At 39.0% G+C, this 14,394-nt stretch overlaps 1 protein-coding gene across 3 annotated transcripts in view; it reads left to right on the top strand.

The window, feature by feature from the left end:
* The window catches only part of LOC103696246 (ARM repeat superfamily protein), a 109,019-nt gene that overhangs the window by 58,042 nt on the left and 36,583 nt on the right, over positions 1-14,394 (top strand). For all 3 annotated transcript variants that reach the window (XM_088704234.2, XM_088704238.2, XM_088704236.2), the window contains 10 exons: positions 133-219; positions 306-480; positions 4,947-4,990; positions 5,080-5,172; positions 5,285-5,413; positions 5,512-5,564; positions 6,379-6,427; positions 8,514-8,572; positions 11,222-11,373; positions 11,517-11,689. In XM_088704234.2, the coding sequence (XP_088560360.2) occupies positions 133-219; positions 306-480; positions 4,947-4,990; positions 5,080-5,172; positions 5,285-5,413; positions 5,512-5,564; positions 6,379-6,427; positions 8,514-8,572; positions 11,222-11,373; positions 11,517-11,689 (1,014 nt within the window). The remainder of the gene's footprint in view (positions 1-132; positions 220-305; positions 481-4,946; positions 4,991-5,079; positions 5,173-5,284; positions 5,414-5,511; positions 5,565-6,378; positions 6,428-8,513; positions 8,573-11,221; positions 11,374-11,516; positions 11,690-14,394) is intronic.

The following is a 14,394-nucleotide window of genomic DNA, read 5'->3' as shown; positions in this document are numbered from 1 at the left end:
GACTTTATGGCTCTAGTTAGTGCACAAGTGTGTTCCATTTTTTTCCATTGTCAAAAGTAAGCACCATCAGAAGTTTTTCTTTTTCTTTTTTTCTTTTTTTTTTTTAAGTTTTAACATATTTTATGAATGTAGGAAGTTTCAACTTCTGTTTCAAGGTTGTCAAGAGATACATCTGGGCAGTATAGTGACTTTCACATCTTATCTTCTTTAGATTCTCAGGTTAGCAGAAAAATAAGGGCACTTTTCTGGCACGTTATTATTTTCTCTCTGACTTGCATTCTGATTCAGTTTCTTTGTTTTGCAAGTTGTTCGAAAGTTCTTCAATGATGCAGATTTCTGCTGTAAAGTCACTTCTATCTGCACTATATCAGTTGTCAAGTCAATACATATCTGGAAATTCCCAAACATCAAGTCAGCAAAATGGAACCGTTGCATTTTCGGTGAAGCGTATGATGTCCATACTTGTGAATAATCTGCACAGTAAGTAGTTTTCATTTGAAGCATCTGATCCTACTCTGCCAGATACCTTTTCTGTATTTCTTTCTCGTAGCTGATGTATTTTAACTAATCTTCGCACTAGCGGTGACTGAGATTCCCTTTTGGGTTATACAGGACTTTTCAATTAAATACCCATTGCATATTGGGATATTGGCCTGATCAACTTATTCCAATTATTTTTCTCAAGAATTTCACACAGATAATATAAATTTTAGATTCTATAGCATTTGTGAGAATTCATCTACCTAATTTTGTGCAATAGAACATTCAAAGTCGACAAAAATCCTTTATAGATGATCTCGTTGCCTTTGCTTAACATATTAAAAGAATGGGCTTTCACCAAGGTGCACCTACATAAGTCATTTTTGGGATTTCAAGAGTTTGAAACTGGTCGAGATTATGTACGGTCTGGGTCCACTGTGGAACAGTCTGGGTCCAATGTGGTTGGGTGATACATTAGGTTATAGGTTTATGCATAAGGTGCTGCAATTTTATTGCAGCATTTTCAGTAAAGATGAATAGGTCCAACATCTGGATCTGGTACAAAATGATGGATCTGGGTCAACCTGATCCTTTTCATAAATGTCACTATTATCTTTTCTTCATTGACCTCTGATACATTTTTCAAAGTACCAGTTTATTTGTACTAGTTGCTTTTGTGTGTGTATTTATGTGTTGCATGATTGTTTAAATGATTATTTGTAAATGCTCTTTAGTTTCCTGAGATATTACCGACCTTAAAATGACTAAACTGTTAGAAATGTTATGTGTAATTTTAAGACGGCATTTTATATACAGTCAAAGTTAAAAAATGTGAACTATTAAAACTGATGGTTTGTTAAAGTTGAAATCATTTCTTAACCAGAACGGAGCTTAACATTATTATCAGTTATAGAAGTAGGATGAATTACATGATTAACAAATGAAGGAATTGATGATTGACCAAAACATAAAGTCTTGCAAGAGTTTTATTTGCAGTTTTCATGGATAAAAGGGTTTCATAAAAGGAGAACTCTTACAGATAGAAGGGGAAAACAAAAAAAGCTTGGAGAATAGACTTACGGTTTCTAAAGAGAAAGAAGTACAAGTATAAAGAAACAATTAAAGATAGAGTAGGTATTGATTTAACAAAGAAATTGAAAATAGAGAGCTGGGGCATGCCATAAAGTTGAGTTGTTGGTTGGAGGAAGGATGCCTTTCTTCAATGATCAGGCAATCAAAATGGATTGCATATCGTATGGCAGATGCTAGATTGGAGTAGATCGGGCAAAAGCCCCTTTTCGCTCCCTTCTTCACATACTTCTTTTTACCTACATGCAACCAAGGTTCGTCGATCATCCGGACACAGGTGATTCAGGCCGTACTGAACCAATCAAGCTAGGAATTGGAACTGTTCAGCTGGTAGGGACGGTTTGGCCATCAAGACCTCTCGAGCCCCCCTTGACCCTATCATGGCTTCGTTCTCTCTTTCACACACACCTTTTGCCATGAACCGGAGCTTCGAAGCCTCACTACGTTGTCATTGGTGGCTTGACTGCTACTCGACGTCAATGCCATCACCATCGATCGAAGCAGATGCAGATCTCGATGCTAACGCCCTTGTTGATGCCGCATCCTCGCTCGATGCTGACATCCTTGATCGATGCCGATCCCCTCAATTGATGCCGACGCCGTCAATCGACGCCGACACCGTGTACACATCTCTGCCTTTCTCCTTCTCCTCCCTCTCTCCCTTCCCTCTTTCTCCCCGTTGTCTTCTCTCCCTACCCCCAGTTCTCCTATTGTCGGGGTTACGGTCTCTCTTCCTCTCTATCTCTCTCTCTCCCCCCCTTCTTTTCTCCTGATCCTTTCTCTCTGTTACACTTTGGGTTGGTATGGTATGTATCAATACGATACCACTAGTATGACCTGTGGTACTGGATCGATGAGCCTTGTATGCAATACTTTTCGTTGATGAGTGATGACTTGCATTGTTTGGATTAGGACTGATTTGATCATGCATCTCTAGAGTGTACTTAAATGGACTAATGGTCATTAGTTAAGCCCTAGTCATGTCATCTTTTGGATAAATGGTATCATGGTATTAGTAACCTAATTAGGGCATAAATCTTCCTTTTTTGCATAATTAAGTGGCCACTTCCCCCCTCTTAATAAGATCGAGATGCTGCACAGCCTCCAACTGAGATTGCATGATACTCTCCCTTTCTCTGATCCTTTCTTTCTCTCTTCTAAATTCTAATCTCATTTCTTTTCTTCCCTTTTCTCACTTATTCCTACAAATAATTGGTATGTGATGTGGCACTGGAGCAAAATTTAAGAAGATTAGCCTCTACTCTCATAACTTCTTGATCTCCAAGTTGTTGGTGTCATTGGTGCGAGGAACATTGTTGCGTTCATGGGAAGACTTTCTTGTGTTGCATCATGTGTGGGAGTCATGTGAGTCTTACTAGAATGTTTTTGTTTTAAATATTTGTTTCTTGGTTGAAACCAAGGTTCAAAACATCAAGGTTGGCAAGCATACCAACTGGGGATGGATATGGTAAGCACCATATGGGTGGTCATATTGACATAGGATATTGATAAATTCAAACAAATACTGGTTGTATGCCCATTGTATGCACATATAGAGGTAATTTTCATTGTACTTGTGACATTTGTTGGAAGAGATCATACCACGTTATGTATCGTTCCCAGTAATCTGTTGTGCTTGCCAATGTTCTCCCACAGCCTATTGAAGACTATTACTTTCAAGATGGAGATGATTGATGTATATGGTCCTGTTTGAGTCAGGGTATGAATGTACAATTGAGTTTTCAATCAGATTAAGACTGATTTAATTATGCACATTGGAGAATTGGGTCACTGGTTTAGCGCAAGTAGAATCAAAGTGAGCCAGCTTTTGTATAGAACAGGTAATGGTTTTACCAACAACAAAATGGGGCCAAAATTGTCCTGGTTTGTGAATGAAGTGGTTGAGCCCTTTTCAATAAGATTGAAATGCTGCACTGTTGGCAAATAAGAGAGGCAAAACTCTGCTTCTCTCGCATGTGCCTCTCTCTTCTCTCTTTTCTTATTCATTTGTCTGGCTTTGCAATACCTTGAAAGGAAGCAGCATTAAATGACTGAAACACAATCCCTTTCTTAGATCATGTTAGATTGTATCTTGAATCTTATATTTTAGTCAGCAATTATATGAACAATGAATATTCCATACCTCAAGTTCTAAATGTCAACTGATAGTTCATTATTTGAACGGTTAAGTGGTCTAAATGGTTTCTTGCATAATCAGGCAGGTGCTTAAATGATAGATGAAATGACATTTTAATATCTAAACAGGTATCAATTACATGTTTCTGCACTGCATGGCGGTATCACAAACCACCTTTAAGTGGATGTTTTATATAGCCTTGACCTTGACCATTAAGTACATATCTATAGTTGTAGGCAAGGTCTACTGTGCTGGTATCGGGCATCGTATTGGTCGCCTGGCGGCACGAGTCGGTATGGGCCCACGCTATGCTGTGCCGGGGAGAGAGGAAAAGAGAGAGCGAGCGGAGGAGGAAGGAAGAGGGAGAGGGAGGGAGGCCGATGCTGTTGTGGGTGGCGAAGGCCGCAACCAAACCCCTATTTCATAAGTTGGCAGATGATTTGCCGACTTTACTTAAAAATTGCAAAAAAATTTATGACTTCACTTAAAAATCGCAATTTTTTTTATGACTGGATCCTTGTTTCGTAAGTCGGCAAACGATTTGCTGACTTCACTTAACAATCGTAAAATTTCGAACGAAACAGGGGTTCGACAGTGGCCTCCACCACCCGCACCAGCGCCAGGCCCTCCGCCACCCTCCCACCCTCCCTCCTCCTGCTCGCTCTCTCTTTTATTCTCTTTCCTTCTCCTTCTCCTCCGGCAACGACGTTTTGGTTTCTTTGCTGGAACCATCTCGATAAGCTGTCGGAATGGTCGGGATACTTCAAACCGGGCAGTTCGGGATGATTCCACCAACCTTGGTTGTGAGAATAGGTCACAGTTGCTTAAAAAACTTGTAACGTTGCACCACTTTATGGTTTATAGTAAATAATACTTTTTTAATTTTGTTTTGAAATGATTGTTATGTTGAATACTATCAACCATTGATTATTAGTGTTTATGTTAAATTTTTGGGAATGTGAAGTAACCAAGTTGTGCATGCATGTATTCAGGTGTTTCAGTCTAGCAATTTGGTACTGGCCAACACTTTCTGATATTGCTTATGACACTGGATTATGAGACAGTTGTAGCTGATAGATGACACCTGGCACAGTGTAGTAATAACAATAACATGTTAAGTCAAAATTTTTATCCTTACATATTTGATTCTACAAACTTCATGATGGCAAGAAAGTAATGTTAGAGCATTAACATGATCTGTATATTCCATGTTTGCTGAAATGAACTTTTTTATTACCAGGAGTTGAGCCCATATGGGATCAGGTCATTGATCATCTTCAGCAGGTGATGTTGAACATTAGTCTCTCTTTGGTCATATATGCATTTTGCTTCCCTTTTTTATGTGAGAGCAACTTGATGATGATGTATTGCAGCTTGCTGATAGTTCCAACGCACAATTAAGAAATTTGGCTCTTGATGCATTAGATCAGTCAATTTGTGCAGTCTTGGGTTCTGATCGGTTTCAGGTAATTAGCACATCCGGACATCAGTTACCTGACTCCCATGTCAGTACTCTTTAATACTTCTCCCATTTTTTTTTCAGGGGAGTTAATAGGAGGTTTTGCTTCTTATTTCCAGGTGGCAGCAGATGGTGAAATGGGGTTATTTGAATGTGCCGTTTTAAATCCATTGGTGGTTCTTTATATGTCTAATCAAAGCATTGATGTCCGCACAGGATCCCTGAAAATTCTGTTGCATGTCTTAGAGGTAATGTTGTTCGGTCTGGGGACTGTCCTTGTTTCCATTACTGTTATGGTGTTGAACTTAATCTGATATTTCTTTTATCTTACAATCTCTATTGTCAGAGGCATGGAGAGAAGTTGAACTATAGCTGGCCTAACATTCTTCGGATGCTGAGGTTATTTTTTAGTTCATGTACCCATCATTTTCTTTTATTCAGCTTTCTTGCATATGAACCCCTCACATAGATTAGCTGCATACAAAAGCTCCTCTCTCATATTTGCAGATTAATAGCTCCCTTATGGCAGAAATTTTTATGTAGGACCAAAGATAACTTCGAGAGTTAACTTTTAGAGGGTTAGCTTTGATGCAACGGTAAGGTTGCTCTATTGTGACCTGGAGGTTATGGGTACAAAACATGGAAACAATTTCTTTGTACATGAGGATAAGGCTGTGTACATATGACCCTCCCTCTATCTTGCAACGGCAGGAGCTTCGTGCACTGGACTGCCCTTTTTCACCCAAGTTAACTTTTCATCAGTCAAATGTTGACAGCACTTCTTCCTGTATCTTACCTGATTCAGCTATGTAGAATCAGCGACCAACTTTTTCTCCCAAATGGTGCTGCCATCAAGTTCAGGATAGAATTATTGTCTAAATCCTGGTACATGTTGGGGAGCTCTGACGTGATGATGGCAGTGTCATGAAGCATGTGTAGTTGACTGGCTAGAAGGTCCAAAGGGCTAGCTTTGGAGAGGCATGGGAGGAAACATTGTAGATATTCATTATAACATTGGGGTCTTATCAGAGAATTGTTTTAGGATAAGGGAAGCATTAAATAACTAATATGGAAAAGTGGGTCTTTTTATGCAATGAACCAGTCTATAAAGTAAGGGATTATATGTTAAAAAAAAAAAAAACCTTTTTCTTGTTGTTTATATTGAATGATGTAACACCTCTCTCATATTTTCTTTTTCCTTTTTCTTTACTAGGGCTGTTGCTGATGCAGCAGAGAAGGATCTTATCCCATTAGGGTTTCAGGTGAGGTTGATCTATTGGTTTTGATAGAATGACTAATGTACCACAATTCAATTGTCATTGTTGCACATCCTGAATAAGATCATGACTGTTGTCAGATAGATTGTATCATCATATCATAGATAATTAGCAACAGTTGGAATCAAAAGAACACTTCCTCTGTCACAAAAAACAAAGAAGTCCTAATCCACCAAACAACATATTGCATAGTAAAAGAAGTTTGAAACTTGAGGAGTGAATGATCAAGTTAATGAAATGACTAAAACAATAGGCAGATGTGTGCTCATGTTGATTACAATGCACATAAATGCAAATTATAGCAACATTTGCCTGGTCCAAACTCATGATGATCATAAATCAAGATTTATCCTTACAGTGATATGAGGGTTAGTGAGTTAATGTGTAAGCTGCATAGTAATGTTAGGGGAAGGAAGCTGATTAATTTCAGCATTAGTGGAATATAAAGTGACAATTATAATATCACATTTTGATTCATGTATAACTTTAGTCACATCTGGAATGCATATAAACACAGACTATAGCAACATTTTTCTGAACCAAACTCATGATGGATCATAAATCAAGAGTTATGTTTGGCTTGTAGTAATACAAATCTTAATGAATTAATGCATAAGCTGGTTAGTTTAGTAGACTAGGAAGCAGATTACTTTGGACATTATTTTAATACAAAGAAACAATATAATATCTCGTTTTGAAGCATATATGTAGCTTTAGCAACATCTATATAACTCCCGTTATTGTAATAGAATTGTGTTATTTACAATGCTCATAAATGCAAATTATAATAACATTTTCCTGGTCCATACTCATGATGGGTCTCAATGAATTAATGCCAAAACTGGTTGGCATAGTCAAGGCTAGGAAGCAGATTAATTTGTGCGTTAATGGAATACGGCTTGACAATTATAATATCCCATTTTAAAGCATTTGTAATTTTAGCAACATTTACATGACTCCCGTTATTGCAATAGAAAGGCAAATGTTTTGAGTGCAGACAGAAAGTCGTGTGGTACTAGTCTTACTGTTGGTGTGAGATTCTTGTTTCTTGCTTGTCTAAGAGAGAAAATATCAGATAGAAAGATTTAGAAGCTACTGACAGAATGCGGTGTACTAAAATTATAGAGCTGATCAATGACAATAAAGGCATGCAGAACAACTGTCTGAGAAAATAAGAAAACAGGCACATAATGGTGATAGTAATGTATCAGAGAGGTTAGCTGAATGGCGACAAAATCAACTAAAGGAGTGTAACTTGGTGGCTGATTGCACTAATGCTTTCAGCAATATATAAGTAGGGAACAGACATGAAGGAAATACTATATTATTAGTGATAAAGCTTTCTAGTATTCTGCAAGGGCTCTCAATTAGTGGACTGATGCTTCACATATAGCTCCACTAAATATTAGTTGTACAAATATTTTTTATAAATGCATTGTAAGTAAATTTTAAAATGTAATCTACTACTTTGAAGCTATTGGTAGTCCATTCACTTTCATCTGTGGCATGGAGGGGAGGTGCTAAACTTAAACATATTGTAGCATAGACTAAAGGCATTATAAATATTTTACCTCAAGTGTTCCTTGAATATTGAATTTTATGGAGGAAAAATCACATTATTTATGTGTGTCTTTGTTAAAGTCTGATTTGAAATAGTTGTAAATGTGCAACACATGTCCTTTAGCTTTTGTACGTCTTATCCTATGGTTTTACTTTATGGTCATGTCAGTATTTTAATTTAGTGTTGCTTTTTTTGTTTTGGACATAATTCATTAATTTCATTTAGTAAAGCTTTAAAAAGATGCTGACTACTTGGATGCATTAATGCACCAGTTCAATATGCTGTTGAGTTTAATTGCTCTTGTACTTTATCATTTATTAAATTTAGAATTTTATGTGGTTGGCAATTCTAGCATGAGATGCTGATGTTCTAGTCTTCTAGATGGATATTGTTTAATTGAAGTCCATAAAACAATTGAAAAATGTGGTATTTAAGTTTTTATTACTTTGTTGGTTGTAGTAACTATGCCCATCTATGTGTAATTCATCCCAATGAGGTTTTATGCTGCAGAGCATACGCATCATCATGAATGATGGATTATCAACCATACCCGTGCAGTGTCTCGATGTGTAAGATGCCTTTTCATTTGTAATATTAATTTGCATATATTTTACAAGGAGGTTACCTGTACAAGTGCATACTACCTTGTACTGATTGTATCGATACCCAACTAAGACTCAGTATGGGGGGCATGTGAGTCTTGAAATGCCTAACAGACCCCCATACCGGGTGTATCGACATTGTATCAGCATGGTACCAGTACTGTATTCAGTATCATGATTGCGAACCTTGTTTTACTGTTTCCAATTTTTTCTGCTTGATTTAGTGTTTTCATTTATTTTTTCAGCATATGTTACATTTTATTCCTAGTGTTAGTTACACATCAAGTTCATGGAATTGGTATTCATATGCTTTGTAGCCCACTGTGATATATAAACTCTTCCATCATTAAATTCAGTGTGGATTAAATCTAGGAAATAGCACATGAGCAATGCACGCGACTGTGTGCATGTATGGATCGCTATGATTCCCTAATCTGGTTATTTTTTTTCTTTTACTATTCATGTAATTTGATAAATACAAAATTTTGGGAGGTGTACCATTCTTGTTTCTCTCCTTTAAAAATGAAGAAATTAAATGGTTATGTTTATTTTAGGATGTCAATAGCTATGATCGGTGGGGAGTAAAGTGGGAATTGGGATCCTCATGACCAATGGTAAAAGAAAGAAAAGGAACAGACCATGGTGGAAACATGCTGCCAGGTATACAGGAAGAGGCATGGAAGTCTTGATTATTTGGTAGGGTATATTAGTAATAAGAAAAATGGAGTCATACTTGTGATTGGAGTCAAACCTGAGCATTGGCTTTGTATAGTAGTTTATAGATCTTAACATGTTAATCTAATAGAGCACCGATATATGCCTTCTTTTGAGTAAAAGCTTTTCTGTTCTCGTTGTTGTTTCTCATTGACATAAGAAGCTATAATGCTAAATATGCTAAAATTCACTGAAGCTAGTAACAGCACACAGGTATATGGCCTATAACATTGCAGATTTTGTAGCCATCACAAACTCATGAACTTATGTACATGAGACATTACTATTAACCTGGACGTAGTAACCTACTCATTGGTAGTCACATGGTGGTACTCATTGCAGATTTTATTCTTTTTTCCACCAACATAGTATGACAGTATTCCATTCCCAGGCTAATGCAAAGATAGTATAAATGTAACATATTATTTTATCCTCTGAGAATTAATAAGTAGAGTTTCCTTCTATATGAGCATGTCCTCCACATACCCTCTAATTGAGGAGTTCGCGTGCAAGTCCATAAGATTAGTATATGTTCTTTAATGTGCATTTCGCAAGAATCGTTGAATTGGTACCGGTAGGCGTACCGGTCGGCCACCGGATCTGTTCGGACCAGTACCGAACTGGCAGTGCGCAAGGCGCGCTGTGGCAGATCAAACCGGACTCGGTGCCGGTTCACACTGAGTCCTGGCCGAACCGAACAGAACCGGCTTGGTTCTATCTGGTTCGCTTTTGTACCGGCCAGAACCGTTTTCTATGCTCGAGCCGACTCGATCAGAGACTGAACTGGTTCGGTTCAGCATTTCTTGGCATTTCATGATTCTGCCAGTACCGGCCGGTTCAGCATTTCTTGGCATTTCATGATTCTGCCATGTTGACTTTATTGGAGCTTAATAATTTTTTTCGTCTAGATTATCCAATTTTGATGCCGTCGTTATATTTGTCAGTTTTATCTCTAAATAATAATTTCTATATTTCAAGCTTCAGTACAAGGATCTTCTTCATGCATCATGAACAACATGATTTACTCAAATGGTCTATTGGTACCTGCGACAGCTATTTGAAACATTTCTCATCATTTTAGGTGAAAATTCTGCATGAACACATGATTCCAATCACAACAAAAATTCCTCAAAATTAATCTTCATTCAGATTCTTGACAAATGGAACAAACGAAGACCTTGGGGAAAGAAATATACCAATGAAGACTAGTTTTTTTATGCTAGTGCAGTGTCATATGAAAGATGGCTGCATAACTAGGACTGCATGATAACTCAAACTTCTATGAAGGCAGTCTGCCCTATACATCTCTTATCTCTATGAGGAACCATGTCACGAACATTTACTGTGACAATTGTAAAATCAATATGAGCTTCCATATGTATTTCATGTCCGTTAAGTAGAACTAGTAATTTCAAAGGAGGCATAAATATCTAAATAAACTGATCAAATTGTTTTTATTGCTTCAAACATTGAATAAAGTGTTACTTTAGAGGAGATTAAGGAGTAAGTGACGGAGAATCAGTGTGATGATGTGTGCATGTACAATGAATATCTGAAGGGGGGGCTCCAGTATCGAGTGATTTTTATTTTGTCTTGAAGGATGTAGGGAAGGGAGGGGAATACTTGAGGTAATATGCATGGTGGTTGTGAGAAAACATATCCAAAATCTTGAAGTAACTTTAGAATGGCCCTAATTAGGAATTCTTCGCAGATAGAAAACCATATACCTGACCCCCATAGCTTCTGGCTGCTAGATTTTAATTGCTTGGCTAGCTTGATTTCTATTGTCAAGTATCAATTGAACTGTAGCTATCCTTGTCCAAAATACTAATCCTGATGCAGCTTCATTTGCCATTGCTTTGTGCAGCTGGTTCTGATATTTTTTTCATGCAACTTCTACAGATGTATAGAGGTCACTGGTGCATACAGTGCTCAAAAAACAGAGATAAACATAAGTTTGACAGCAATTGGCCTCCTCTGGACCGCGATTGATTTTATCACCAAAGGATTACATCATAGGCCAATCCAGGAAACTGACAAGGTTACAGAAAATGGTACTTAGTCACTTTCATGCGGTCAATTCATATTGTTGTTGCTTATGACATCTTCATTATCTGAATATCTAAGATGGGTACTTGCATTCTTATGGTGCTAATTTTTTATTTTCTGTATCTTACATTGGTCATGTCTGGTGCAGAAACCACTATAAAGCAGACCATTACCCATGAAGCATTTGAAGATGAACAGATTCTTCAAGCCACTAAAGAAGTTAGCAACCATGCTCACTTGGAAAATGTGGTTGATTATAATAAATTGCTTTTGTCAGTTTTCTCTATACTTCAAAAACTTGGAGCAGATGAGCGGCCTGAGGTATATTGGCTTTTCTAACTCTAGTTACTGTGTGTATATGTGTAGTCACTATCTGCTGTGTAGTATTTCCCATGAACTGGTCTCAACATTTTAGATTATCGAGTTCACAGATCCTGACATGAATTTAACAACATTTGGTGGGCCATGCACAGGACTCCAGTTTGCAATGATGCACCATAGGCTCACTTGTGCAACTGTGGTGTGCGCATGCCTGTGGTCAGAATCTTCTGCCTAGGATGTTGCACCGAAAGTCTTGCTCCTGTACCAGAACCCATGTTTTGATGCTTTCTCCTGATCACCACTGCTGTCTTAATAACTATTCTTTTATTGATGTTAAAAGCTCTATCTATTGTCATGCTATATTTTAAATTCATATGTGATGCTTTTCTTGAGAAAAAAGAGTTATACAGCCTAGTATTATGAATATTGGTTTTTTATAAATGATTTTTTGCCCTAATTTTAAAAGTTTTTTACTCCCCTTGTTCCGACATTTAGATTCATTTTTCAGTAAGGTGACTGATGTAAGGCCTTAGCTTAGGTAAGGGGTGATAGAAAAAAGAGTATAATTAGGGTAGTAGCATTGTGCTTCAATTGTTGTTGTATTTGAACCATGGTATGCTAAACCGGCCCGTACCAGCCAATTCAGCAAGTACCGTATCGGTCCGGGCCCTGACCGGTATGGAGCAGTGGAAATCGGTACAGGGCCTGTAGATGCCGAACCCAGGCGGAGTCGGGAAAGAAGAAGAAGAGAGAGCGAGTAGGGGAGGGAGGGAGAAGGAGAGGTCTCCGCCGCCCGTAAAGGACCGCAGGGGGCCAGCAAAGGCCGAGGGGGGGGGCGATGGAGCCCGCGGGGGGCGGAGTGTTGGCGTGGTTGGCTATGCGTGGTCCAAGAGCCCCACGCCGATGAACCTTTGCTCGAGGGATTGTTGTTGTTGTTGTGTTGGACCGTCTTAGATGGGTAACGCCTTGATCTCTTGCTGCTTTGGAACCCTCACCTAATCACCTAGAATCCTATTCTAGCGCTCGACAGAAACACACCATGCAATGAACTCGAATGGAAGAGAAAGATGTGGATTCGAATTCCAAATGACAACGAAGGTAACAAGAACTCTAGTAAGGATAGGAAGGGTCTATACTAGCCTAATACAATCTAGAGAGGATTGATTTATCCTACTCTAGCCCAAGTCTAAGGCCTAACCCCTAGACCGAAATCGGCATAAGTGCCGCCCAAGCCTTTAGGCCGACTCTCTACAAAAAGATACAACTCAATGAATAATGATCAAAAGGATATGCCTCATAAAAGGCCTAAGACTCTCTTATATAGACCTAAGACTCATGTGCCATACATGGTTTATTGGCGGGATAATGAAATTAGTTCCTAATCAACTGCATAGGAAAATTCAAATTCAAATTCAAACTTCTTCCATGCGGGTCACATGCTGAAAATCAAATGGGGAAGGTGAGCATGAAATAAGTTCCTAATTAGCCACATGGGGGAAAAATTTAAATTTAAATTCAAACTTCTCCCATGCGAGTCACATGTTGAAATTGCAAAGGTGGAAGGCTGGATCCTTTGGTCGCGTGCTTGGTTGGCCGAAGCGCGTGATTTGTTCATCCTTTGACAAGTGTGCAGCTGATGTCCTCTTTAGCCATGGATTGCTGACTTGTCACGCGCATGGAGAATTCTCCATTAGTTGTACTTGCTATCTTTTGGCCGCATGAAGATCTCCTTTATTTTGTGCTTGCCTTTGGTTGGCGCCTTGCTGATCCTGCCTTGTTTGTATGTTCTCATGTGCGCGGATTGGTGACATGGCGCGCGCACATGAGGTGCAGTCCTTTGGCCTGTTGAATCTGGGCCCTTGATCTTCCGAATCTGATGGCCATGGAAGAATCCTAGGACTCCACGGATTGCTGATGTTGGCATTCTCGGAATGGGGGCTTTTCCTTTATGCTCCCACGCATGTGGCCTTTGGATGGTTGGCTTTCCTTGTTTGCCCATGCACGCGGGTTGCTGAAGTGACGTGTGCACGGGTGGCTGATCAATGGCCTGATGCATCTAGGCCCTTGCTTTCTCGGGGTCGAGTAAACTGTTGGGAACCCGCCCATGCCGCATAAAATTTAAAAAAATTTAGATGGCAGCAGAAATCAACGTTCATTTCATGAATGTTATTCAAAAACCGTTCGTAGTTAGATTAGGATTAAAAACTTTTAATAACAATTAGGAAGATCAGATCTTCACCTTGTGTGGGTAGATGATCATCGCAAACTGAAGTTCGTGGTTTAGGAAAAAGATTCGCTTGAAGCCGCACACGTGTCCGGCCTCTACGGGTATCTACACGAAGTAGAGATCCGATCAAAGCTTTCTTTGTCTCCCTGGGGTGCTAGCTCCCTTGCAGAGACTACTTTAGATGGCTGATGTTCTCCCTTTGAAATCAACCCTTGATTGTACTTGGGAGGAGGAAGAAGGACTCAAGGAAGAAGAACTCGCAGACTTGCAGCCTTTTCTTCCTTTGCTTGGCGTTGGAACCAAAAGGGAGAAGAAGGATGCCGCCAAGACTTCTTTTCCTCTTCCTTTGCTTGCGGCTGAAACAAGAGGAGGAGAGGGGGCTCACGGATGGAGAAGGGAGAGGGCTTGAATGCCCTAGGGTGCCGCCCCATACCCCTTTATAAATCAAGTGGAGTTCCTAACTTTTAGGAGCTCCTTG

The sequence above is a fragment of the Phoenix dactylifera genome, chromosome 9, assembly GCF_051530095.1.
Source record: "Phoenix dactylifera cultivar Ajwa chromosome 9, Ajwa_hap1_PhDact_Kaust_v1.1, whole genome shotgun sequence".
Lineage (NCBI taxonomy): Eukaryota > Viridiplantae > Streptophyta > Magnoliopsida > Arecales > Arecaceae > Phoenix > Phoenix dactylifera.
This window is presented reverse-complemented; position numbering and strand designations above follow the sequence as displayed.